This window comes from Neovison vison, chromosome 2, assembly GCF_020171115.1.
Source record: "Neovison vison isolate M4711 chromosome 2, ASM_NN_V1, whole genome shotgun sequence".
Taxonomy (NCBI): Eukaryota; Metazoa; Chordata; class Mammalia; order Carnivora; family Mustelidae; genus Neogale; species Neogale vison.
The window spans coordinates 184,170,666-184,197,110 of NC_058092.1; the positions used below are offsets into that span (position 1 = coordinate 184,170,666).

At 56.0% G+C, this 26,445-nt stretch overlaps 1 protein-coding gene across 5 annotated transcripts in view; it reads left to right on the top strand.

The window, feature by feature from the left end:
- The window catches only part of COL13A1 (collagen type XIII alpha 1 chain), a 140,437-nt gene that overhangs the window by 55,792 nt on the left and 58,200 nt on the right, over nt 1–26,445 (top strand). For 4 of the 5 annotated variants that reach the window (XM_044239672.1, XM_044239674.1, XM_044239675.1 and 1 more), the window contains exons 3-12: nt 1,596–1,603; nt 6,055–6,081; nt 8,818–8,853; nt 11,296–11,322; nt 13,572–13,622; nt 20,031–20,066; nt 20,890–20,916; nt 21,945–21,971; nt 25,839–25,865; nt 25,966–25,992. In XM_044239672.1, coding sequence (XP_044095607.1) covers nt 1,596–1,603; nt 6,055–6,081; nt 8,818–8,853; nt 11,296–11,322; nt 13,572–13,622; nt 20,031–20,066; nt 20,890–20,916; nt 21,945–21,971; nt 25,839–25,865; nt 25,966–25,992 — 293 coding nt within the window. The remainder of the gene's footprint in view (nt 1–1,595; nt 1,604–6,054; nt 6,082–8,817; nt 8,854–11,295; nt 11,323–13,571; nt 13,623–20,030; nt 20,067–20,889; nt 20,917–21,944; nt 21,972–25,838; nt 25,866–25,965; nt 25,993–26,445) is intronic. The other variant, XM_044239673.1, reaches the window with a different exon arrangement.

Below are 26,445 nucleotides of genomic sequence, written 5' to 3' on the forward strand. Positions count from 1 at the left end.
TGGGAGCCGGCTAAGTGCCAGAGTCCCGGGTCAGTGGCCTGGCTGCTTCCAGCATACACACACACAGCAGTGGGGGCTAACAGCAGACTGGGCCATTGCCAAAGCAAGGCTCTGTCACCAGAGATTCCTCCAGAGCCTGCGGTCCTGGCAGCTGGGGTCCCGGCAGGCGCGGACGGTGCAGGACGCCTGCTCTCCATGTGGCTCAACCATCCCAAACGCGCCTCGCACTGAACTTTGTCACCAGCCTGCTTCCCATGAGATCGCTCCCCATAGCCAGGAGGCCCGGACTTTCTGGTCGGACTGGCCCCTCCAGCAAGCTGCACTCAGGGGATATTTTCGGATTCTGGGTGACACCGCCTTGCCCCTCCACCTAATAGGTCCCAGATGCTCCCCTCCTCCCGCCATCTCCCTCCCTCTGGCTGTTCTGCAACCATGCCAGGCTGCCCCGGGCCTCCCCACCCAGTCACTACTCCTCTTGACTTATTATTTTTGTAATTTAAAACATTTTGTTCCCCCTTAACGTGACAGCTTGACAGGGGCCAGCATGAAAGAGGCTGTTTCCTCCTGGCCGGACAGGAGAAGCAGGCAGATGGAGGCAGAGAGAAGGAGGCCGGCTTGGGGTATGCGAGGGGGGAACAGAAGGAGCCTTTCTTGGCGGAGCATGAAAGAAACAACAGGAGTAGCAGCTGTGTTAACGTAGCCAGGTCCCTAGGGGCCCCCCCGGCAGACACACCAGGCAGGCCCAGCTGGGAATCCCACCGGCCCTGGGGGTTTCATGACTCACGTTGGGGCCAAAATGCCGAAATGCCTTCAGTTCACCGTCCACCGGCGGCTCCTTCTCCACCTTCCCTCCGCACCCATCCTCCTGCCCCCTTCCTGGAACACGGGAATTTGTGATTCTTGGCTGTCAGGGTCAATGAGATGGGGCTAATGCTGAAGGCTTCCGGGGGACGGGGGATGGGGGCAGGGTGGACAGAAGCAGGAGAGAAGAAAGAGAGAGGCACAGAGGGAGGGGACCGCTGGGCGCAGGAGGCCAGGGAGGAGGAGGGTGTGGGCAGCAGACCCAGGAGGGGAGAAACGCCCGACTCACGGTTTAACAGAAACCAGGACAGGCCAGATAGACATGAGGCGGGGAAGCCAGTGAGGAATGTTCTCCCGAGCAGCTTGCTTCCTGCTCATTCTCTGGGCACTTGACGGAAGCATGGAGAGGACAGCAAGCAAGCTAGTAACCCTCGTCTCCTGAGGTTCTGTCACACCCTCGATGTTTTGCAATGTTGCCTCGGTTTCCAGGGCCCTGCATTCTGCAAAGCAATTGTGTCCCCGGGTTGGGGCGGGCCCCAAGGAGCCCATCTTCTGGGATGGGAAGTTAGGGCCCGGCTGGGGCCCAGACCTCTGGATTTCTCATCCAATAATGAAAATATGGAGATGAAATAGAGGGGGAGAGATTATATTGGGGAAGGCGGGCCAGGAAAATACAAACGTCGCAGACCAGATGGAAACCCCCAGCCAAAGGCTTTTTGGACGCTGCTTCTGAGGCGGCTCTGCCTGTCCTCCCAGCGTGACACTGACCCTGGCATTTTCTCTGTCTCTTTCAGGACCTCCTGTAAGTAACTCCGGCCACATTCCAGGCTTGCACATCTCAAAGGCCTCGCTCCCTGCTGGTAACCGGGCCCTGGGAGGGGGGACTGACGGCTGGGCCCACCGTCTTCCAGGGGGGGCCCTGTACTGTCCGTATGCATAGGAGTGTGCGGGGTCCCTCCAAATGCTGACGCGGGAATGGAGGCCTCCATTTTGCTTTTCAACCACCACCGCTGCACCTCTCCAGGGCCAGACAATGGCTGCCCCCAGGCCCAGCAGGTCCCAATTTCAATCTGAAAGGCAGACTTGCCCCATTGTTAGGCCGCTCCTTGGTCCCCAGAGGAAGCAATTGGACTCAAAGAATCTCCAGGTATGAGAAAGAAGAAAGATAATCTGTACTCAGCCCCGGTCCTGAGAGGTCTCCTGGCCTTTCAGGAAACAGGTCAGCGTGTGGCTCTGTGCGGACTGCTTCCTAGGACCTGCTGTGCACGCTGGCTTGTGTGTGGGCTGCTCCCTTCTGGCCAATTAGGTGGTTAGCAGGTGGTCGATGCCGGTGGTGGTGGCATTTTGATGGGACAGATCAGTTTCAGTGGGCAGACAGTGGGAGACAGGACAGATCACTGCGGGTCTGGCTCCTTCCCCTGGCGTCACCCTAAGGCCCAGGGCGGGGCCAGGAGCCCAGTTGCTTCCAGAGAACCTGACAGGAGTCCAAGGAGACTGTCTCTCTGAAGTAATGGATCCAGAGAATAGGAGCACGTCTTCTTTGAGGACTGCATTTGATACCCCAACAAAAGGCCCAGAGGTTTCCGGGGGAGCTCGGGATTGGAGCTGAAAGGGAGGAGACCCCACCCCAGATCTTTGTCAAGGTTCCTGGCCTTGCTCAGAGCCGCCCGTGCACGGTCGGTCCTCTCTCCCTCTGTCCTTCGAGAACAGCCAGCCCTGTTTGCCGTCAGACCATTATTTACTATCTCATCTGGTCCTGAAAAGGCACGCTGAGCCCACACCGCCCATCCTGCCCAGCTCTCTGACTGCCGGCTTACGGAGAGAGGAAAATTGTGTCAGTCCCCGCAAGCCGGGGTGTGATTCATCACGGTGTGTTGTAGATGTCAGATCTCAATTCCTGTCATCAATCTTCCAAAATAAACTCTGCCATAGGAAATTTCAACAGACCACCTGCTGGAAATGGGCTGCTTTTCCCCTTCTTTCTTGACAAAGCTCAAAAGAGTCCTCAGTTCCCCACTCCTGGAAGCTCCCCCAGAATACCCCACCCCCACCGCACCCCACCCCCACCCCCGCAACCAGGCTGGGGCCAACCTGCCAGCATCAGGTCAGCTTGGGGTCCCTGCCTTGCCGGGAATGTAGCTTTCTGAGAGCATCAGCAAGCCTCACCCCCAGACAGCTCCCAGCCAGAGAAGGTGCTGCTGGCCCCAGGGGCTACGCAGTGGGGAAGGATATGGGCGTCCCTCAGTCCCTGTCTGCCTGGCCCCCACCTGAACTGGGAGCAAGGGGCAGGAGCCCAGGTAGCTTCCCGACACGGCCTCTGGGTGTGACCTGCACCTTCACCCTATCCTGGCTGAAGCCACATGGAGGAAATGGGAAGCTGGCCAGGGTGGGGGTCACCTCCTAGCCCTGTTCTATCTGCTTCATATCATGCTGTTGGAGGGAAGGAAGAATGCTGTTGAGGAGGCAGCTGTTGAGGAATAGAGAGATGGCAGCTGGTGGCAGTGCCTGTCGCCACCCTCTGAGTGTCTCTTGGGAGAACCCCTCCTGGCGTAACTCTGTACTCCAGTTGGAAGACCCAGGTCCCCAAGGGCACAGGATGGCCACTGCCTAGAGAACGCAACCAAGGAGGATGGATTTAAGTAGCTACAGGAATCACTTAGACGGTATAAAAATCGTGGACACCACCTCCCGGTGCACCACCTCATGCCCACGGCAGACATTGCTAATCAATCAGGAGGCTTCTTAACATAATGCTTTGCTCAGTCGCTCCCAGTCCGTTGGAGTCGGCACATTGGAGCTGACATCTGCAGGCCACGCCTGCTATAGATTTCAGAGAACTTCTTAGTGGGAGCTGTGAGGCTGAAACAGAGGGTAGTGGGAAGTAGGGAGGTCTCTTTCCCTGGAGGAATACAGGGAAGTATGTGATCTCCAGCTGCCACCCTGGCTGAAGGTGGTCCTTGCTGAAATCCTAGCTAGCACTTACAAAGTGTCAGGCACTGTTGTGTTCGCATAGTGATTGCAAGCGTGGGCTGTGCAGCCAGACTGCCTGCGTCCGAATCCTGGTTCTGCCACTTGGAGGTAGGCCCTATGTCACCTATGGCAAGTTGCTTTACCTTTCTGTGCCTCAGTTTCCTCATCTGTAAAATGGGGTTACTTATAGTGTTTGCCTCTTCCAGGAGTTGTAAGGAATATATATGCAAGTATATATGTATATTTACATATATACACACAAGTGTGTGTTAGAACGTATTTCCAGTACAATATGCTAACTCATTTAAATCCTAGATGATCCACAAAGATTCTGGTAAGCCTTTTAATTTTAAGGAGGGAATGATTATTCTGCAGGTTTTTATTAATTCATTTATTATTTCATCTATTTCTACCCACCTTATTCTAAAAAAAATACTCTGGGGTGATTTACAAATGAGATATGGAAACAATGGAGGAGGGTGGAGAGCAGAGGCAGGAAAGCAAAGGGATTCAGAGCTGAGGACATGACAACATCCTATGCAAAACAAACCACTGACTGGGCTCCGAGCTTCCTGGTGGCCAGAGCAAAGAGGAAAGCAGAGTTGTTCAAGTCAGGCTGTAGGAAATTAGGAGCATCCTTGGCACTTAAGTGAAACACAGATGTTCCTGATACTGACACCTGAGAGAAGTCCCTCCCATGTACAGATGAGGTAGGACGAGTAGGTGGTGGGTGCACAGGAGCAGTAGTAACCTGTCCCTTCGGTCCCTATTCGGGGTAGACCCACTGCGTGGGGTTGGAAACCCTCAGTAGGCCCGTTCCCTTCCCTGGGATGTGAAGGAGGTAGCTGGCCCACGTCTTGACCACTCCCTGGTGGCATCAGGACCAGGCAGCGTAAAAGTGGCAGGAAGTGGGTACTGACTCAGTGCTAAAGCTCTGGGTTAAAGATGCTCTTTGGTGCCTGAGCTGTCTTCCCTGGGGGCCTAGCAGAAAAGGAGGCTGACTTCCCAGGTCCAGAGCATCTGTCCTCAAGTTCATTCATTCACAAATAGGAACAAAGAACAGACCAAGAGCTCAGCACTCTGCAGGCACCGGAGACACACTCATGAACAATGCAGAAAAAATCCCTGCCTTGGGAGCTTACGTTTTAGTGCCGTGGGGGCAAAATCAAGCAGAGTGAAGAGATGGGGATGTGTCCTGTGCCCGTGAGAGCCATTCCCCAGCAACCTCCAAGGACTCCCTGGCAGGGCCTGACCTCAGTTCTCTGTGGGCAAAGCACTGTACCACCTCTTGCGGGATGCCCTCAGGAACAAGGGCCAGAGTGGGTGACTTATTCCTGGTGCTTCCTGGGTCTGCCTGAGCAGCCCAACAGCACATGGTCTTACCTTCCAGGGAGCACCCCCGGGCCCATGCTTGGTCCTGCCTTGGCTTCGCAGGAAGAGCAGGATGTCTGGAAGGAGAGAAACCACATCTGGTAGCAAAATCTCCGCAGGGAGAAACCAAGGCCAGCTGCACACGCCTCCTGCCAGGGCTCTTCTCCAGTAACCATAATAGCTAGCATTTATTTAGCACTTGCTGTATGCCAGCCATTTCGTGGCCATCCTCTTGTAGCAGATCCATCTGGAAATTGAGTGCTGGAACTAAAAAGCCCCGAGTCTCTTGGGATTTGCTTGGTTCCTGAGTCACCCGCTCTGCATGTTGGTCCGGTGATAATTATTAGCTCTGAGACACATTTTGTGGAAGGTCTTCTTCTTTCCAGTGGGATTTCAGTTCCATTACATGGAGCCTTTAGTCCGTGCCCAGGGTTGGGCTGGGCAGGAGAACTAGGGTAATGGGGGAAGGGCTGAAAGGCACTGCGCAGTCAGGGAAGACAGACTTCTAGAGCCACACAGGGCCAGGAAAGAGTGGTAGGATACCACCCTGGCCAAGACAGAAAGGCTTAAAGAGAAGAGGTGTCAGTAAGACCCACAGCCTTAATGATCCTTGAATCATGAGGGGCAGAGACACAAGAGGGGACATTCTTGTCCTTCTTTTGCTTGCATCTTCCCTGGGGTGCAAGGGCATGGAGGAGACCCCCATTAACTGCTTTTCTGAATGAATGAATGAATGCTAAAACTGAAAGGAAGCTTAGTGATCAAGGTCCTGCCTTCATTTTGTTCATAAAATAACAGAGGCTTCTAGAGCACGAGGGACTTCAGGCCACACAGCTGATTGGACAATGTGGAATGCTCAAGTCTTACTACCTTGACCTTCATAAACCCTGCTCTTTCCTCCCTTTATTTCAGGGTCCCGCTGGAAGACCTGGCATCCCGGTAAGTAGCTTTCATTTCTTCCTTCCTTTGTATCTCTCTCTTCTGCTCTCCTCACACCAAAGGGCTGGCTAGGCTTGGTGGCTGCTTTCCTTCAAGTGTGTCTGGGTGAGAGGGCTCTCTCCAGCACCTCTAACCTACAGCCAAGGGTGAAGCTCCTGGGTAGCCCTCCCGGGGCCCCTGGCAGGTGGATGACCACATGCGGGCCCTTCTGAGTCTGGATGGACTTGACCTCTAGACTGAAGGCCCTCTAATCGGGGCTGGAAGGGGAGGCAGCCCACTGGCCTTAATGGTTATTCTCCTGCATACAGGCATAGCTTAAGACCACTGCCCCTCTTTTGTCCTATGACCTCCAGTAGAAGGAGACTCAAAAACTTTGTTTTTCCCCCCAGTTACCATTTCTGAATGCTAGACAGGCCGAGCCAAGTAACTGTGGGGATTTTGGATTCAAAGTAGAAGTAATACTGACAGCCAACCCTTACTGACCCTCGTCCAGGCTAGGCACTCTGCCCCTCACTCTTCATGTCTTTGATTTGTTCGACAACTCAGTGAAATGGCCATTAAAATTCATACCCATTTTATAGATGAGGATACTGAGACTCAGAGAGGTAGAATACCTCGTCCAACTGTCCAAGCTTCAGATGAGACCTGTGGGGGCCATGTTGTCACATAAATTTCATACCTCTGTTTCCTGCAGTCCATGCTTGATGTTTGAGAAGTCTTTTAAGTCTTCAGAGACATGGCTCTGTGGGATGTAGCCTAGGGCATAGATGCCTTGAGTGCTGGATACCACCGTCTCTGGGATGGCTTGGGGAGTCGGGCGAGATGCAGTAGGCAGCCAGAGGGCAGAGGCGAGCTGCCCTCCCTGCGCCGAGGGCCGCATCCATTGGCTTCTAGATCCTTCTGTGCATCCCAGTTCCTCTTCTTTTCGACATGAATCACACTGTAACCCCTTGACTAATCTAGCAGCTTCTAGAATTCATGTCCAACAGTGACTTTCTTAATGAAATGCATGTGGGAGGGTGTTTAGCTTTGAAATTGGAAACTCTCCCAGTAAGCACCAAGCCCCGGAGCAAAGGAGGACGGGCGGTTCGGTCCCATGAAATCCAAGGAGGGGAAAAATCAGATGACTGGGGAGAACGTGGGCAGACTTTGTTTTTTCTGACAACGTCCACCTTTAAAAAGCATTTGGGGGCAATTCACTGAGCCCGGGCTGCCGCGCAGAATTCCCAGTCTCTGGCCCTTCCATGCCTGTCCCTAACCAGAGCATTTTAATGGCCAGGACTGCAAAGACCATTAGTTTTTAAAAAAGAGATGGACAGAAAGCAAAACGCACATCCTGCAATATCATTCAAAAGCTCCAGAGTGAGTAGGCCGAGGGGGAGTCACAGCCAGCGCGCGGCAAGCCTGGTATCCTCAGCAGGAAGGGCGGACAGCCGCTTGTGCTTCCACGTGGGGGAACCTGGGAGGGACCCGCGAAAAGACCTGCTGCTGCCAGCCCCTTGTGAAAGGCAAAAAGGATGAAGTACAAACACGCTTGCACATTTCACTTGCCCACAGCTATGCTGGGCTCACGGCATGTAGACCTCGATTATGCAACATGGCCCAGGTGCCAAGCCCTGAGAGAAGGCCTTCCAGGGGCACCATCTCCTGCCATCCTCCCAGCAGCCCCTTGAGAGAGACACAGGTGCTCAGGGAGGTACAGAAGGAGAACCAGTCTTCTCACCAACGCTGCTCCCCCGCCACTCTTGGGCGAAGGGTAAACGATCTACTAAAGACACCACACACCTGTGTGCCTAAGACCCTAATTTCAGAGTGCTTGCTGTTCTCGGGTATACCCACATACATGCTGAGATGCTAAATTGTCCCTCAAGGTGTGTTGTCTCAGTGGGGGGGGGGGGGGGTCAGCAGATGCAGAATTGCCCAGAAGCGCCCACACCCTTCAGGGGAACTGACAAGCCCAGCTCTCTCCTGCCCAGGAAGCTGTGACAGACACCATCCCATTATTTTATGTCCTTCTAGACTCCTAGCAAACCCCAGGCCCCACCCCAGCTTTTATGATGTCTGCACACTTATGATTGCAAAAAAATGTTTTCTACCAAAACGGAGAGGAACAAAACTTACTAAGCAGATTTCCAGAGTGAGAAGAGGTAACCCCTGGCTATGAAACAAAGTACATCCCTCCAAGCAGCTGAAACTTGGGGTGTGGCTCTATCCACGTGGCTCACTGCCCTTCTGGTCGGTGCCAGGGGTGGCCGAGAGGAGGGCAGGGAGAAGGACTCTGTCGCAGCCTTCTCGGACAGAGGGCCTGGGGACACGGCCCTGCTCCTCAGCTCCGGCCAAATAGACCACTCCCCTGTCACTTGGGGCAACCACTCATTCTGCTCTGTGCCTTGGAGTTGAGCGGGACAAAGACATAGCACATCCTGCCCATAGCCAGACTCGATTGTGACAGCAGAAGTGTAAAAGAGAAAGGGCCTTGGACTAATCAGGAAACACATAGGGAAACGGAGGTTCAGGCTGGGGACCAGACTCCTACGTTAGTGCACTTTCCACAGCACTGTTCTGAGTGTGGACGGTGATAGGGGTGGCTGCTTGCCTAACCATCCTTAGGGGCTGAGCGGGCATCGTCCCAAGTGCTCATGCAAAGCAGGTCATGAGTGCACAGCTAGCCCATGGGGTCCTTCACATGCTGGCCTGTCTTCAGCCACATCTAACTGTTTCTGCCTCCTTCATCAGGGGGACAAAGGTGCCATTGGGATGCCTGGACGTGTGGTGAGTTGGTGCATTTCTCTCCGCTTGGGTGGCCATTGCTTGCTTCTTCGTGCCGGCCTGTCTTCCGATCCATAGCAACCTCCCCAGTCCCCCCAAGGAGGGGGTCAGACCTCTCTCTTCCCCCACCCAAGTCGGCTTCAGAGAGGGGCAGGAGGAAAGAAGGGAAGAAATTTTTTTCCCATCCTTTGGCTCCTGCCGTATGACTTCGCTCTCCAGATAGCTGCCACGGCAGAGGAAAAACGCAGGCAGTAGCACTGATAAAGTTCTTTGTCGATCACCCAAGGCCAAGCCCCTCCTGACATCAGCAGGACTCCCCCCCCCGACTCCGCCCCCCACCCCATCCCCAGGTTGGCAGCTCACCCTTAGATTTCCAGCTGCTCTGCCACTAACCCCCCCAGCAGGAGCGGCACCAGACGGCAAGAAATGCAGCCTCAAGTTGCCCTACGGAAGCCGCAGCGGGGCCGCCTTCCAGAGGCGACTTCCCTTAGACAGAGAAGAGAAACTGGTGGGGACAGAGCTGGCTCCCAGATGGTGCCCCCAAGTCCTCCCCAGGTGGCTGGGAGTGAGCCACTGAATGTTTCCTGCTGAAAACTCAAGATGAAGAAAGAGAAGCAGGAATGTTCTACAGGGAGGGTAGAGTTCAGAAATGGGAAGGCTGACCATAGGTCTCCGGGTCCCAGCGCCAGGTTTGTCCCCGGTGGCTGCTAACCTCCAAGGGGCTAGAAAGGGCAGCTCGGTCACTGGGGGCAGCCCAGGTGGGTGGTGGCCACACGCCAGCCTCACTAGTCCCGAGCGAGTCTAGGATGTGCCCAAGCTACGCTCCCCATCCACCCCCACCTCCCCACCAGCCTCAACCTCCACCCTGGCTCCCTTGGGCACCCCCGCACCCGACTCCCTTCCCATGCCCCCATGCCATCCTTCTGTGCCACTCACATGCCTTGCCTCATGACCTCGCCTCCTCACGGGTTGGCCTCAGGCCTGGGTCTGGCATCCTTGCAGGAGTTTGCTTGCCTGGTGTGAGCTGGTGCTTGGAGGAAAAGCCTCCAAATCACAGCTAACACCCAAGAGTGCTCACTCTGCACTGGGCCTTGTGTCGAGAGCCCCTCTTACGTCAGCTCATTTGGTCCCAAGAGATGCCTGAGGCAGGCACAATCTCCGCCCCCATTGTTCAGATGAGAAAACTGAGGCTCAGGTGTAAAGTGTCTTTCCCAGGGTCCTGCCTGACCCTGTCCCTCTGCTTCACTTCTCTCATGCCATGCGTGGGCCTGAGGCAAGCCAATTCTCTGCTGGAGCCCTCCAGGAACCCGTCCTATCCATGAGCACATTGAGACTCAGTTTACCTACATTGTGGGGGGGGTGGAGCTGGGACTTGAACCCAAGCCAACTGTCCGATGCCGAGAACCTGGGTCCCGACAGGTGGGCTTCAGGACCCTACACTCTGAGTTCTGCAACCAGCCCTCCCCGCTCCTGCCCTCCTTCTTGGGCCCTTGTGGACCTGTGTCCCCAGGAAGCGCCCACCTGAGTTCTGAGCCTCAGGGGTGGGGCAGGAGGGAAGGCCACAGGAGGCTGTTTTCCAACCACTTGGGGGTTTCCATGTGACAATGGACCCATTTGGCTACCCAGTAGGAGTCCTGGCCTGAGCCACCTGATAAGGAGAAGATGGCTGGGGTGTGAAGTACCTGATTTGCGCCTGTGGTTCCCCCCAGCACAGCCAGGCGCCCCAGGCTTCGGTGGGTTAGGGTAGATCGGAGCTGTCTCTCCGCTCCTCACTATGGTTACAGGGGTTCTTAGTGACTGCCCAGTTTCCTCTTCATCCCAGACCCATCCTCCCTCCTCCCAGATGTCTGTGTCCTGCCATCTGTCTTCTATATTCCTTTATTCCCTCTCCCAACATCTTGCCTGGCCAGCCCTGATGGCTTCTCGCACGTGTAGCTTGGCAGAACTTTATGCTTGGTGCCCATTAGGACCTTCAAACCAACTAAACTCCATGTCACAACACAGTCCTTGGGCACGGTCCCCCTCATGCCCACTCACCCTGAACCACCACCTCCTCAAGTGGCCCCATCAGCAGGGGACGTGGCTTCTCATGGCTTCTCAGGGTGACTTTCTGACCTGGATAGGTCTCTCTCTCTCTCTCACACACACACACACACACACACACAGAGACAAGTCTCCTGCCACTGTTTCTCTCTGCCATCTGGAACGACTGGCTGGGGCCAGGCCCGGGGGTGAGGCAGAAGTGATCCATGCACTGTTCTTGTCGGATGCCGGGCTTGTCATGTGTCAGCATCGATGTTTTGTTTTGTTTCTTACTTTGCAGTGATTCCTTTTGTTTGGTCGTTGTGCCTTTAACACAGATTCTTGCGTGTATCTCTCTCTCATCCCTTCTCTTTTCTCTCCCCTTCTCTCTCCTCCACCCTGTGTTGCATGCCGCTGCCCCAGGGAGTAAAGGGCCAACCAGGCGAGAAGGTGAGTCCTCACTTTGTCCTCCATCCTTCCGCCCCAGTCTCTTCCCCTTGGACTCCTGGGGGGGGCTTCCAGAGGCCCCCGTCTCAGTCCCCCTCTCCCCAGCATGCAGGCCCCTCACGGGCTCTCCCAGCCCGGCATCCAGGCCCCTGACTCCTAGCTAAGGACCCAGCTTCCCTCCGGCGTGGGTCTCCCCACACACCAAGGCTAACTGTGGCCTCGCCATCCCTCTGCCCCAAGGCGAGGGGATCTCGACGGCTGTTTGGGGCAGCTGGCTCTAGTCCTTCCCCAGCCCACGGCTGGTGCCCTCAGACATAGAGATTCTCTTCTTGCTACCCCAGAGAGTCTCCCAGGGGCATAGAGCAGAGCCCCCTCCGAAGCCAGAAGCCCAAGGGACCGTTCTGGAACATTAGCCCTGGTGGATTTTGAGGGATCAGGGAGCAACACATCTAACCAGTTCACTTTACAGAGAAGGAAACTGAGGCCCAGAGTAGGGGTGGGGCTTGCTGAAGGTCCCACAACAATAATGACAAGCAGGGGAGGGAAGCCAGACCTCTTGATGCCCAGCTCAGTACTTCTTTGTCTGTTCCTGGCAGTGTGTGTTTTTGAGAGTCTGTCCGTCTCCAAAATAATGACAATGGCAGCAAAACACTAGCAGCTACGATGCACTAAGCACAAACCTCCAAGTGCAGAGGTATTTTGCCTCTGTTCTCCCAGCTAACCCGGACACAGCCCTTCCAACGAGGCTTTAATATTCTCATTCACATGAGAGCACAGAGAGGCAGCTTCACAGACCCAAGGTCACACAGCAGCAAGTGACAGAGCTGTAGATGAGCCCCAGCCTCACAGGGTCCCCTCCTGGGGCTCCACGCTGCTGCCGGGAGAAAGATGAGGACCGCGATCAATGGTGTAGAGAGTGTAGAGACGTAGGGACAATTGCAAACACTTCCAGCCCCTTCGTGCCTCAGGCGTTCTTTTAAGCACTTTACAACATTATCTCATGAAACTTTCACACCGGTCCCAGGAGACAGGTACTATTCTCCCTCTCGCCTGCATTACAGGTAAGAAGCCAAGGCAGAAGGAAGTTAAGTAGCCCAAGGTGAAAAGCTGGGAGGCAGCAGAGCCAGGCTTCAAACCCGGGGTTCTGGCTCCTAACATGACACTACCCTGCCTCGTGTAACAATTACTGTATCCTTGCCGCGGTCTGAACAGTTACAGATCTGAGCTCACTGCTCACCTGGACGTGAGGCATAACAGTCACGAATGCATTTAGGTCCTTTGCTTGGAAAGGTAGCAGAACAGAGGACGGATGTGGACTGGGAGAGGTTCTGTGACTTGTCTGCCAGAGCAGGGCCTGGGAGGGAGGCCCTGGGTATTTCCTCTGCCAGGATGGGGGGGTTCCTGGTGCGGAGAAGCAGCCAGCCATCCCCGCAGCAGGGCACAGCCTGGATCCTTCTGCCAGGGCATCATCTCTGCCCCGCTCTGCATCCCCTATACCTTCATCTTTCTGTCAGCCTCCCTGCCCCCAGCTCCCATGCATGTGCATGTGTGCACACACACACACACACACACACACATGGGTGTTCCATCCTCTTGGGGCTGAAAACTCTGGCCTGACTTCAGCCCTCTGTGTCACTGTCACATCAGGACTAGGAGGTCCGAGGCCACTTCCATCTGCGGGCTCAGGGCCGTGGGACCCACACAGCAAGCGTGGTCTTATCCCCACCTCTGTTCTCAGCAACACCACCCACGGGGCAGCCTGTTGCAGGGGCAGGCGCCACAATGGGCATCTGGGGGCTGGGCAATTGGAAAGGAGGGGGGCAGGGCCTGGGGGAGGCCTCTGGGGTCTGAGCTGCGTGGCTGAGCTGTGTGCCCTCCCCCTCCCCGTGCTGCCTTTTCTCATCCCTGTGCTGAATCCCTTCTTCCTTCTTCTGCCGGGGTCCTACCCCCCTCTGTCTTCTGTCCCACATCTCATGCTACCACTCACCTCTCCTCCCTCTGCTTCCGGCCTCCCGCTACCCTTCTCACTCCCTCCTGGATGCTCCCTTTGCCCCTGTGTCTCCTCTGGTTCTCCACCTCCCTCCACACCTACCCCCCTCCTGGCCCCCTCTGACTTCCTGGCCCCTGGCTGGGCACCCCATCCCACCCCGATCCCCTTCCCCACCTGCCAGCTCCTTTCTTTCCCTCCTCCTTTGTCCAACGCCCACTCTGGGCCCCTGTCCCTCTCCCTCTTCCCTCTCTCTCTCTCACAGGGGGCCCCAGGAGATGCCGGCGTGTCCATCATCGGCCCCCGAGGCCCCCCAGTAAGTGGCTTTTGCTCTTCTTCAGGGTGGGAGTGCTGGGCCAGGGAATGACAAGGGTTTGGGTAGAGGGGGAACGAGTCCCAGCTCTGCCTCTGGGCCTGCTGGCCACCGCCTGTGATGTGGTCAGCCAGGCCAGGACTGCCTAAATATACCTAAATTACAACCTCTCGGGAGGGCTCGCAAGGGCCACCCTTTGGCCAGGAAGCCACAGCTGCGAGGTGACCCTGTTGCTTACAGGCAGTGGAGAAAACGCTCGCTGCTCCCCAGACGAGCTGTTCCAGCTTTCCAGGGGATGAGCCTTGTTTTCAGAAGCCCGTGGAGCAGATGCCCAGCAGATACCCAACGTTCAGATCCACTGCCCCAAATGCCCACTCCTGGTCTCAGCAGAGGCCTCAGCCACCACTCATCCTGAAAGGCCCCTTTCTGTGCACCCTGCTGAGTCCTGGTTTTTACTCGCCTTTACCCACTGGCCGGGGGCTCAGGGACATCAGAGGCTTCCCCTCTGACATGTTTCCTTAGGGACCAAAGGGGGACAGGGTGATGATGTGGGAAGACACTGTGACTGTGGGAAGGAAAGCCCAAACCACAGGGCATCGGGGCAATCACCGAATGTCAGGGTAAAAAAAACCTCAGCAATGGTCTAGCACAACCCGCTCAGAAGGGGAAACAGGCCCAGCGAGGGGCCAGGGGCCCACACATAGAGGCTGGGACAGGAATCGAACCCAAGATGCTTGGCACCCAGGGCTTCCCCCATAGATCAGGCCACCATCTCCATGCTCCACTGTGCACTTTTCCTGTCCTGCCTGCACAGTGAGAGGGTGAGGGAAGCAGAGGGCTAGCCTCTGGGAGTCTGAGGCTAACCCAGCAGAGGTGAGCCTAGCCTGCCCCTTCCCCTGCCTTCACCAGAGGGAGCCTATGGCAAGCCAGAGCATCTCCTACCCAAGGTCTAAGGAGCAGGGTCAGAGAGCAGATTGCTAAGTCCTGTCCACAGGAGGCTTGGCCATCCAGGGCTGCTGGGAGGTGGGGGGCAGGTCAGAGAGGGGAGCCAAAGGGCAGAGCTGGGGAGCAGGGCTGGCAGACTGGGCAGGGGCCGAGGCTGGAGGCAGAGTTGGAAAGGTCCTGGGCTGCAGAGACCTGGCTTCCTGGGCAAGATTCCCTCTGGCTTGGACCCCAGCGATGATGTTCAAGGACTGACCCTTGGCACAGAATTTGTGGCAGACAGCGTCCCAAGACGGCTGCACACTGTAACTTACCCAATTCTCTCAAGAAGCCCACCAGTAGGTACTGTTAGCACCTGAGAAAATCTGGGTGCAGAGAGGCCGAGGAGCTAGCCCAGGGTCACTCCCTTGAGGGTGGCCGCCTGGGGATTAAGGTGCTCAGCCTGGGCCTCGGGGCTCCCTGCTATGGCACATGGGCAGGCCTCGGGGTAACCGGCATCATCCGGGCCTCTGGGCTCATGTGGCCATTGCTCGGATGGGCTGTAAGCTTCCGTGTGCATCAGAGGAGCTGCCACGCGCACGCCCTGGGCCCAGCAGCTCCTGCCAAAGGTGGCGCTCAGCCAGGGTGTCCCTAGGAGGTGAGAAGGTCACCGAGGAAGCCAGTCCCCAGGTTCTGATGGCCGGGACCAAGCCGGAGCAGGCCTGTGAGGTGGACCGAAGAGTAACAGAATCCGGGCCCTACCCCTTGGCCAGCACCCCGGGCTGCCTCCCAGTCTCATCACAGATCCCCCTGGGTCAGTCACTCCAGTCACTCCACCCTTTTGGCAGTGTCATGCCAACGAGTTACCGAAACGTTGTTGAAAAGGCCCCCCTTCTGAGAACACGCTCGGGGGCAGGGGTCTGCTTCGGATCCCATGGCTTCTGGATCAGTGCACGTGATGAGGAACCGTACCCTGCCCAGGATTTGCCTCTAGTGGCGAAAAGTAGCTTCTCTTCAGGTTACACAGATAAATTCCATCCCCTGGGCACCTACCCTGTCCTAGGGCCTGTGCCGAGAGAGCCCGTCTATGCCGAGATCCCACCTATGCCCAGGCCTCTGTCAGTCCTCCCGACAAGGTGGTGGGGCAGGCCTGCCAGCCCAGCTCCCAGAGAAGGAGACAGAGTTTCACAACGCACCTGAGACCGCTTAGCAGCTCAGGGCTAGACCCTGGGCTGGGCCGGCTTTGCCTCATTCCAAATGCCTCCTGCCGCTCTCGAGGCAACCCTTCCTTCCATGTTTCAAGCTCTACTCTTTTAAAGGGATATTTACCTTCAGGAGAAGAAGCGGTTCTCCGTGTGGGTGCAGCCTTGGTGGTAGGTACCAGGAGGTATAGTACCAGGAGGCTTAACCATGCCCAGCCCCCTTCCCCTTTCACTTGTGTGGGTGCCCATTGCCCAGATGACTGGACCCTTCTGAGTCCTCACTGGAGATCAAGGCAAGCACGTCAGCTCCTCCCAGGAAGCCATCCAGAGCTGGTGAGAGCAGGGGGCAGGGGAAGACAAAGGGAACGTTCATCATAAGGGGGAGACACCAAGTAGACAAACCCTCTGTAGGGCTGAGGATTATGGGGAACGTGTGGCTTTCCACTCAGCTAGAAAGGGCTTAGAATAAATGCTCCTAATAAGAACCAGCCTTGTCACCCTCAAGGGCCACCTGCCTCCTCTCTTGGAGCTTCTTCCTAAATAGTCTGACCCAAGGGGGAGCCAGCTGGGAACTTTGGAAAAGGACGGTTTACATTCCAATGAGCAAGATGCTGGAATGGGGTGCCCCATTACAGCGAGGGGGAGGCCGGGACTCTGGCTGGCCCAGCAGACACCGAGCAGGTCATCTGCCAGGCTAGGAGACATCCTCCCCATCTCAAGGGGAGCCCACTCCCTCCCTGAGCCCCTCAGCTTGTCTTCAGGGGCCAGGAGGGAGTTCTCAGGGCTCTGAGGAACTCCCAGCCCTCACTCACAAGGAGATACCCCAGGCTGGATCCTTACACCCGCTGAGCGTTTCTTTGCTTATTCAGATCATTAATATTTATTAGGCACCAACTGGAGGCTAGGTGCTGAGTAGACAGTGAAAATCTGACCCACCCTGCTTGTCCCTGTGCAGAGAAACCAGGAAGCCCATCTTGATTAGGGTACAGACCATGCTCAGCCATGATGGCTAGGGAGCGGTGCCCACGTGGCGGGGGCACCCGCCTTAGGGTGGGGGCAGACAGAAGTCTTCCAGGAAAGGGAGGATTAAGTAAATGGTGATCAGGGAAGAGCAGAGGTTCCCAGGTTGTGAGGCCGGGGAGGAGCCCCCCTGCCCCGCCCCCCAGGGAGGACAGGTTCTTATAAACTGCCAGGAAACAGGGAAAGTGCTTTGCATAGCAGAGCAAGAGCAGGCTAGCGAGGGGAGCAGGGCCTGGTGGAGAAAGACCAGGACAGGGTCTTCAGGAGTGGGGACTCTATCCTGAGGGCCGCGGAGAGCCTTGCAGTGTTCAGCTGAGGATGGACGTGATCAGATGTGCAGTCTGAAAAGATGTCCTGTCCCTCCCTGCTCCGGCATGGAACGTGTCTAGAAGCAGCTGCAGGTGGGGGACTGGCTGGGAGACGTTTGCAGTAATCAAGGGCTGGGCTGGTGGCACCTTTTGGAGGTGGAATTGGCTGATTCACTAATGACAGAAGTGAGGATTGAGAAAGAAGGAGTTCAAGGTGACTCCACATTTCTGACTTGAGTAACCAATTGGACGGTGGTAGCATTCTCCAGATAGGGGAGAGGATTTTGCTGGGGAAGATGAGTTTAACCAGAAAGTGATGAACTTGAGATGTCCTTGTCACATCCAAAGGGAGATGTTGTCCCTCCACCCCGTTTGCTGCTGGAGGCCAGAGCTGGAGCTAGCTCACCGGGTTCGTAAGAGCAGATCACACACACCCCCTCCCAACTCTGCTCAGTGGCATCACATTGATAGCTTAAAATCAGCCATGGTGGGAGGTATATTTACACCTCAGAGATTAGCAAATGCTGTACAAAGCAGGGCTCTTCTCTCCCACTCCCTGTCACCTCAGCCAACAATTAAATACTGACCAGCACGGGGTTTTGTTTGAAAGATAGTCAGCCTTGACGTGGAGTGGGAGGCCTGCTCTGGGCAGATACAGGACTGACCCTCTTTCAGGGGTCAGAAAGAAGGAAAGGGAGAGTTAAGCTTCTGTCTGTCTATGTGGATTTACCCCACACAAACTGCAAGTAGGAGTAGACACTGGGGTTCACTTCCAAAAAGCAGGGATCCACGTGGCTCCCTCTCCACCCAGGCCTTGAATTAAGGGAAGAGATTTTGGAAAGAAATGTAAAGTTTGTGTCCCTTGTTCTTACATGGAAGGACATAGTATTAATCCATTATTAATTTACAAATAAATTTATAATCCATAATTTTAATACGATCCTAATTCCCGTGAATTTTGGGGGGGGGGTTGGGAGTCCAACAGAATAATGTTCATTTCGTTTGTGGGGGGGAAAAAGCAAACTTCCATAAGGATGTTAGGAAAATTCTGAAAAAAAGAGTACGAGGAATAGGGCAGGGAGGACTGGTCATTCTACTAGATAGCCAGTGTATTATAAAAACAGAGCAGCTAAATAGAACAAAATGGGGAGGCCAGAAATACAGCCAAAGGCATCTGGGAAGTTAGTTCCTGGTAAACGTTTCATTTCACAGTAGGAAGAGGAAAATAGATAGTTTAGGAGATGATGCTGGGCTAGGGGACAAGTCATTTACTAAAAGGTAAAGCCAAAAAAAAAAAGATGAATCTGTACCTCACTTGTTATACCCGAATAAATACCAAATAGATAAAATACTTAGAAGTAAAACACGAAACTATGAAATACGAGGACAAAGCGTGAGCAGACATTGATGAAGTCCGCACTGGGGAGGTCCCCCAGAAACATGGCATAAAACCCAGGAGCCATAGGGAAAGATTGGTAAGTTTGTCCACCCAAATGCAAAACTTCCATCGGGCGGGAAATACAGCACGAAAAAGACAAATGCCGTGTTGGAAGGAAGATTGGCGACGCACGTGGCTCTCAAAGAGTTAGCGTCGTTGACGAAGAGCTGCCCTTGGGTCAATGGGAAACAAACAAGTGAGGGGAAATTGACAGTAAGGAACACACGCAGGCGGTTCACGGATAAATGACCCGCCTGTAAACACTGCGAGAGAGGTCCAGCTTCAGCGTGTAATTGAAGAGATGTAGATTAATATCCAGTTCCAGGCCTCCCCGGGTGCCTTACCCAGCCCAGCATCTCCAGAAAGTACAGCCCCGGTTTCCATTTGGTCAATGACAACATTCTTCCCAAGGTCCCGAAAAAAGCCTCGGTTAGCCCCGGATTTGGCTCTGAGCTGGGGAGATGGAGCCTGCTCCCGGGCAGGCTCTGTAATTAGCAAACCATGTGATTATCCTTACCGTGTAAACATCATCCCGAGTGGGACTTGAAGATGTTTCTTGGAATCCTCTCCTCCTGACCTTTCTCCTCGGGCCTCTCGGCATTCAGAGTAGTTGAAAGTTTACACTGCGAGGTTCCAGAGGCCACAGCGCAGGGTTTCCGGGTTTTCTCCTTAGTGCTATTCTTAGCATCACTCACCCTTGACAGGAGCGAAGCCTGGGGCCCTCTGACATGTGAGCGGCATCTCCTCCCTCCTGCCCTTGGGCCGCCTGCCACAAGCACATCCCGACCCTGTAGGACGCCACTCCCCACCTGACCAACGCTCCCACCCTGATGGCAGGGTCCCTTTCCCACTGAGCTGTGTCCCCTGAGCAGAGGTCTCTGGGCATTCCTGTCCTGGGCTATGACCGGTGGCTTCTAGTCTCCAGCCTAAACGCCTACCTGCGTGGCACTCTGCACCTACAGGAGAATGGGCCTGAATGGAAACAAAGACCGGGGGGCCCCGAGATTGCCCAACAGCAGGTCGTGGGGTCTGCTGGCCAGGGCGAGAGAAAAACGAGCAGTCTGACCCATGTGGCCTAAAAACACCCCTTCTGAAGGTCGGCTTCTGCTATCCAAACCACCCTTATGTACATGGCCCGGGGCAATGACTGTGTAAATAAAATGGACTCAGAAGATCACAGTTGGGGAGTTCAGGGTATGGTGGGCTGGTCCGTGCCCTCCAGCTCCCTGTTCACATATCGGGGTTCAGGGCATCAAGGCCCTGAGGAACTCTCAGCTCTGCTTCCCAGGGACACCTGAAAGAGGCTGGATCCCTCCTTTTCCCCAGACCCTGGGGAAGGCTTCTTCTGGTATTCCTTTCCATCTTTCTCCAGCCTCCCTGGTAGGCAGCTCACTGTGGGGAGGATCTCCCCCGGAGGACCCCAGAAGAGTGGGAGGGAACCCACAGGCACTCTGGGAGCAAAGGGGACTCGGTCTAACTTCATGCCCTCCTGGGCCCATCCTCACTCTTCTGCTCTTTCCAGGGTCAGCCGGGCACTCGAGGTTTCCCTGGATTTCCGGTAAGTAGGGAGGGCTGAGATGGGCTGTGTCCCCGGTGACCCCTGGGCCTGGCTGGGTTAAACTTCATGTGGGGCCAGCCCTCAAGCTGCTCTTGACCTTCCAAACTCTGGTCAGTAAGGACCCTTTCCTGCAGCCTCTCCCGGAGAGCCACTGAGGAGAGTAGCTGGCATTTGGCCCAGATCGCATGAGAGGACAGGGACAGTCCTGGGGGAAGGAAGTGACAATGGACAGGGACAGGCGAGGCGAGTCACAGGCTGGGTAAACCCCAGCAGGACACGGGAACATGGAACAGATGACAAACCTCAGGAAGCAACCGCTGACCTGGCTTGGAGAGGAGACCTGCCTGCACGAGGTGGTCATGGGGCCATCCAGGTGCCTGTGACCCCTGCCCCAGGGGTCCAAGACAGGTTCTACGATGGAGGACAGGGGAGCAGCCAGCTCTTCCTTTTCCCCGGGCGGGTGTTGGTGTTAGCCAGCCTCCAGCTCTCTAGCAAGGTATAGTTCACTTTGCAGTCGGGGTCGGGAGGAGGAGCTAGGTCTGTGATCGCTCTGGTGACTGTCATCCACCAGGCTGTCCCTCGTGCCTGGTAGAGGACAGTGGCACTTCGCTCTCTCCTCACAGAGACCCCTCTATTAACCCCACTGTAGACCAAGAAACTGAGGCTTAAGCTTACCCATGGTCATATAACCAGTAAGTGGTCAGGCAGACACTTGAACTCCAACTTGGAGTCCAGAACCCATGCCCTTAACCACAGCCCGGGCAGCCTCTTTGGCAGGAAACCTGCGCTGCTGTCTTGACACGTGGCCTCTTTCCTCTTTCAGGGTCCCATTGGGCTCGATGGCAAACCGGTGAGTGGACCCTCTCGGGCTGTGAGCTCCTCTCCCTTGCTCAATCAGGGTCAATAGCCCCAGGTCCTCAGTCCTTCGGCAAGACCCAGACTCCATGGGAGAAGCTCCAGAGCGAATGATTGTTCCCGGGGTGGGAAATCGTTGCCCATGGGAGGCACGGAGGGACTCTTAGAATGAGTCGCCCCTGACCCCCGTGGGCCTCCCATAGACAAAAGTCCACGGTCACCAAGCTGGGCTCTCGGCATCTGGGGCAAGAGCCGCCCCGAGAAGTTGGTGTTTCTGAGGCACCCTTGGAAGGGGCTGAGGTGGGGGGTGAGGTGGGGTGGCAGCAGGGAGGGAAGAGGAGCAGAGAGCTCAAGCGTGGAACCCCCTCCCCACCACTCCCCAGCACTGCCGGAGGGCTGCCTTCGCCCCCCTGTCTCCCTGGGTCCCGCACCCCAGTGGAGGTCCCCTGACACCCTTGTCCACATGGACCCTGTGTCCCCATCCATAGTTCTCCCTCTGTCCATTTTAATCCTTTGGGCTTGGGCCCCAGACCCAAATATTCATGGGGGAAAGAGATCCCTCCCCACTCCTCGGAAAGAGTGAGCTAGGGGAGAGCTCTGGCCCTCTGGCCCTCAGAGATGACCAGGGAAGGCAGTGAGAGCCACGTCCTCGCCTCAACCCTGAGCCACTGGCGGCCCCCTGATGAGGGTCTGGCCGCCCCCCTGGCCGTCCCCCACTGTAGGCCAGAGCTGAGCACAGCGAGGGGTCTGGTGGCCTTTCCCACTCAGCTCCCAAAACCCGGCGTGCCTCCAAGCAGCCCAGGGTGTGTGCATGGAGCAGGGCTCTTGGGGGGCTGGCATCTGCTAAGTAAGATCCAGCGAAGGGTGGCGGGCAGGTGCCCAAGCCTGAGCCAGTGGGTTCAGGGGAGCGAGAGGACAGGTGAGGAAGAGAGACATGGGCAAATGAGTAGTGGGTGATGGAGAGAGGGCAGGGCGGGGGCTTTGGGGTGCAGTGAACCCGCGCTCACACTCTTCTCCTTCCAGGGCCACCCGGGACCCAAAGGGGAGATGGTAAGACCCCGGCTTTCCTGCTTTCCCTTGGGGGTGGGGGAATGGTCAGCCTGGCCCTCATGGTCCGCAGCCAAGCGCCACCCAGCGAAGGAGGCCCCCAGGGACCATCCAGCGCTGCCCCCACAGTCACTCCCAGCTGTGTACAACATATCCCCCAGGTCCTCACGTGAACACAGTGGGGAGAGGCAGGTAGGGGGCTTCTCTGCCTGAAAAAGGAAGAAGAGGAGGTCCAGAGAGGTCCAAGGTCGCCAGTGTCCCACCGTGGAGGCAGGTGCTCCCAAAGTGCCACGCCTTTGCCTCAGAGCTGAATGTAAATTCAGCATGGGGGGAGCATCTAGCACTTTCTCTGCAACCGGATTTCCTCCTAGCCTGACCCTGCTCAGGGCTGCCCCAGGACTCTCCGTGCTCCTGCCCCAGCTGGGCACAAAGCCGACTCGCCCCCACCTTCCTTCCCACCCCTTCCACTTTCAGCAACGCCTTGTATAGGGATTTCCTGTCTCTCTGATCTCCCCAGGCCCCTCCTTCCAGAAAGGAGAGCCGCCCCTTGTCAGGAGCCGCCCACTCCAGGGGAGGAAGCCAGTTCTCCGTGGAAGGGATGGCCCATTAAGAGTAGATGAGCCAGTCCCAGGCTGGGATGCTATCCAGCCTCCCCGGGTGGTCACCTCTACATTGGGAGGACCCTCCCTCCTGCGGAAGGGCCTGGAATGTGCAGCATGGCAAGGTTCCCTGCCTCCCTGCCCAGTGTGGCTCTGTTGTGTGTCTTGCTCCAAGTGCAGACATGAGAACGCTCTCCACTCACAACCGGGGTGCAGCCATGGCACGGGAGGCAGGAACCCTGCTCGTCGAAAGAGGTGGCTAACTTTGTGGATGGGAAAGGAGACCTGGCCTTTCCCCCGCTCCCCTACATTGCATGGGACTCTTGGCAGCTCAGCTCCCTCTGGGCTTTAGCTTGTCTGGTTAACTCAGGCCCAGTTCACACTCACTGAGGGTTTTCTATGAGGTAGGCACAGAGCTAAGTACTATGCGTGCCTCATCTCCTTCATCCTCAGCATAAGCCTTGTGCTCCAGGTCCTACTAGTAACCCCCTGAGAGCAGTGGGAACTGAAGCTCAGAGATGCTAAGGAACTTGCCTTAAGTCACACAGCTAGGGAGCCTCGGAAACAGGATCCAAACTCAATTTTCTAATTCCTTCCCTCCTTCCACGTTTTATGACCTTTCTTCCTCTTTCTTTCCTTTTCTCCTCCCTATCTCCCTGCCTCCTGCCTTCCCTGGACACATTCTTATTGAGTATCCGCACTACGCTGGGCACTGTGCCTAGTCCCAGGTATAAGGGAAACACTGTCCTTGCCATCCTGGAGCTCACTGTCGAGAGAGGAAACATGCATTTGAACAATCCGATGCATAATTAACAAATTACCTTGGCACAATGCTATAAAAAGGCAATGCCAGGTAGCCTGAGAAACCTCCATGTTACAGAATGTCACCCGGGGTTAAGAGTCAGAGAGACTTTCTGAGAAAGACATGAACTGTGGCCCAAGGGATGAGGGTTTAACTAAAAGAAAAAGGAAGGGAAAAAGCATCTGGACATGGGAGAACAGCATATGCAAAGGCCCTGAGGCAGGCAAGCCCTTAAAATATCCATAGAGCTGGAAAAAGGGCAGTGAGGTTCTGGGGGCCATGGGTGGAAGAGCTGGCTTTTGAACCCAGGTGTCCATCCAGCTTTCCTGTCCATCACGGCCACCCCCACTGCAGGTGCATGACGTGTTGCCCCTCCCCTGTCTCAAGCATTGCTCTGTGCATGTGTGAAGCAGTGGAGACCAAGTCAGGAACCCTTCCATGCTGCTATTGTTCCAGAGGCGCTGGGGTTCAGATGTCAGGAGTTTGGGGCACTTTTCCCTCTACCCCTCCCTGCCACCTTCTTCCCTTTCCTTGTGGCCCGACGCTAACCATAGCACAGTCTGTGGCAACCCAGAAGTCATAATGATAGTCAACCAGGCCCCGCTCTGTAATCCTTGTAATAGCTTATCATCCCCACTCTACAAAAGGGGAGACTGAGGCGCAGAGAGGTTGAGTATATTGCCCAAGCCTCCACAGCTTTTAAATAACTGAGCTGGGGCTGAGACCCATGGGGTGGGACCTTACCACACTCCTTTCTGTGGCCAGAGCCCTTTGTCTTGAGGGACAGGAACCATTCTATGGGGGCACTTCCTTTGCCATCCCACCACCCCACCCCACTGAACCACCCATGAGTCCCCCCCTCTCTTTGGGGGTCTGAGCTAACTTAGGGGGGAAAGGGTGAGGACACCCCATCACACCCCACCAGTGTGATAGATCCCGTCTGCCTCTTAGTCATCCATCAACATCTGACGGACCCCAGAGCCATTAGGCTTCTGTTTGGCTTGGCACAGGGACTCCTCGCTATTAATTCAACACACTGTCTAGTGTAATTATCTTGGCCTGCTTATCATCCGCCTGTCTCCCACTCACCTCCATCACCCGATGGTTTCCCCTCTGCTAGGCATGCAGCACAGGGGCCTGGGGCTCATTCACGTGCTGAACCTGTGTCCTCACCTCAAAAGGGGATCGCCCCTGCCCCATCCACCCCAGAGGAGCCCCCAGAACCAAATGGAAGGTGTAGACAAGACTTGTGCTGAATACCTGGCCAGCCACATGGGTCACGTGCCGCATGGGTGGTCCCAAAGTCCACTTGTCCCCTCCCGCGAACCTGCTGGGAATTTCCCAATTTGGTGGTTGGTCCAGTTGACAAGTCGGGGCCCCTCCAGGGAGATCCTGAAGAGATGGGTCCAGCAGATGGAGCCTCACAGGCCCTCGGGATGGTGGCTGAAAGGGACCTCAGGGCCCCAGGGGCTGAGGCACTGCCTGCGGCTCCAGCCAAGTCTAGAAGCCCTGCCTTCTGAGCCCCAGCCCAGTTCGGAGAGCGTGGCGGAGTGGAAACAGCTGGACATTTGCCGTCAGAAGACCCGGGCTCTCGTCCCAGCATCCCCGCTCACTGAGCCTCAGGGCCCCTCTCCATCACCTCGTCTGGGAGGTGGAGCAGGCATGAGCGTCTTCTCCGGGGGCCGGTGCGGGTATGAGTTCAGCACATCCTGAAAGCCTACCTCAGAGCAGGTCTTCAAAGCATGAGGCACGTGTCCTTCCCTCTTCCCTCCACACAAGCCTCAGGTCAGCTCCTGAGCATCCTTCTCAAAGAACAGGTGTCCACCCTGAACCCAGGCTTCTTTCTCAACCTTGCAAACCTGACAAGACACCCCAGAAGGAGCCCCAAGACTACTTAGGTTCCTCTGAGGGGTCCAACCTCCTGGGTCCTCTCTTCACCAAAGGCTTCTCCAAAGCGCCCCCACACCGCCAACCATGTACCCCAAAGCCTTTCTGACTCAGTGGGTTTCATGCTGAGGCAGTGCTGGGTGGAAGACAGAATGTGCTGGCAGGGTCTCCTAGACTCTTTGGACCTCAGCTTCTTGGCCCCATGAGGAGATGGGCACACGTGAGGCAGGGCAGCCCATAGCAAAGAGAACCACCTGAGGTCTCCATGCACCCCCCTTCATGGCTGGCCCATGAGGGGACCATGTAGGGACAGAGGAGGGATGGCGTTTGCTCTTCATCATGGCCACATGTGGGCGCAAGTCACCGAGTCATACCCACTGATGGAGGAGGAAGCCTCCACCCCCTAGGAGGCCACACCCCCTAGAAGGTCTCAGGCACTGGAGGACCAGGCCGTGGGTGGAGGCCAGCCTTCAGGACTCCATGCGTTTGTGCCGGTCCCAGCATGAGCCCCAGCGGGGCCCCCACCTCTGAGCCTGCCCAGCCTCAGTGTGCCCGCTAACCCGTGTGTGCTTCCTCCCGCAGGGCCTGACGGGTCCCCGAGGACAGCCGGTGGGTACCTCGCCCTCACATTCCCCCCACCCCAGGAAGGCTTTGGGGCCCTCTGGCCTTAGCTTCACATTCTGACTCTGCCATTTCTGTCTCTTCACAGGGACCTCAAGGACAAAAAGGAGAAAAGGTAAGCTTGGTGGAGGTTTTCTAGAATTTTCATAGCAGGAAGCAGGTCCCCTAAAGAAGAAAGCGGTACGGAGTGGTTATGTTCAAATGTTCATGTTTATCCACAGAACCGGGTGTCTTAGGGGGTGGTGCAGTGGATGAGAAAGAAGAGGGAGAGCGCTCTGGGGCTTGTTCTGTGCTTGGGGAGGAGCGGTGGCCAGGAGCCCGGCCTCCTTCTCTACCCCAGGTGCTTCCTGATGCGCCACCATAAGCCTCTAAGGTTTTGAGGTATCCGTTTGTAAACCACTGGCCTGACTCCCTCTCTGGCCTCATACATTCTCCATTTCCTTAAATTCCTGATGGAGACACTGCTGGGCTGGCCTTAAGAGAACGGTACAGAGACCTGGCACCCCCATCTCGGAGAAGGCGTCTCCCAGGGCCCCCAGAGCCCATAGCTCACCTCTGTGTCTGCACT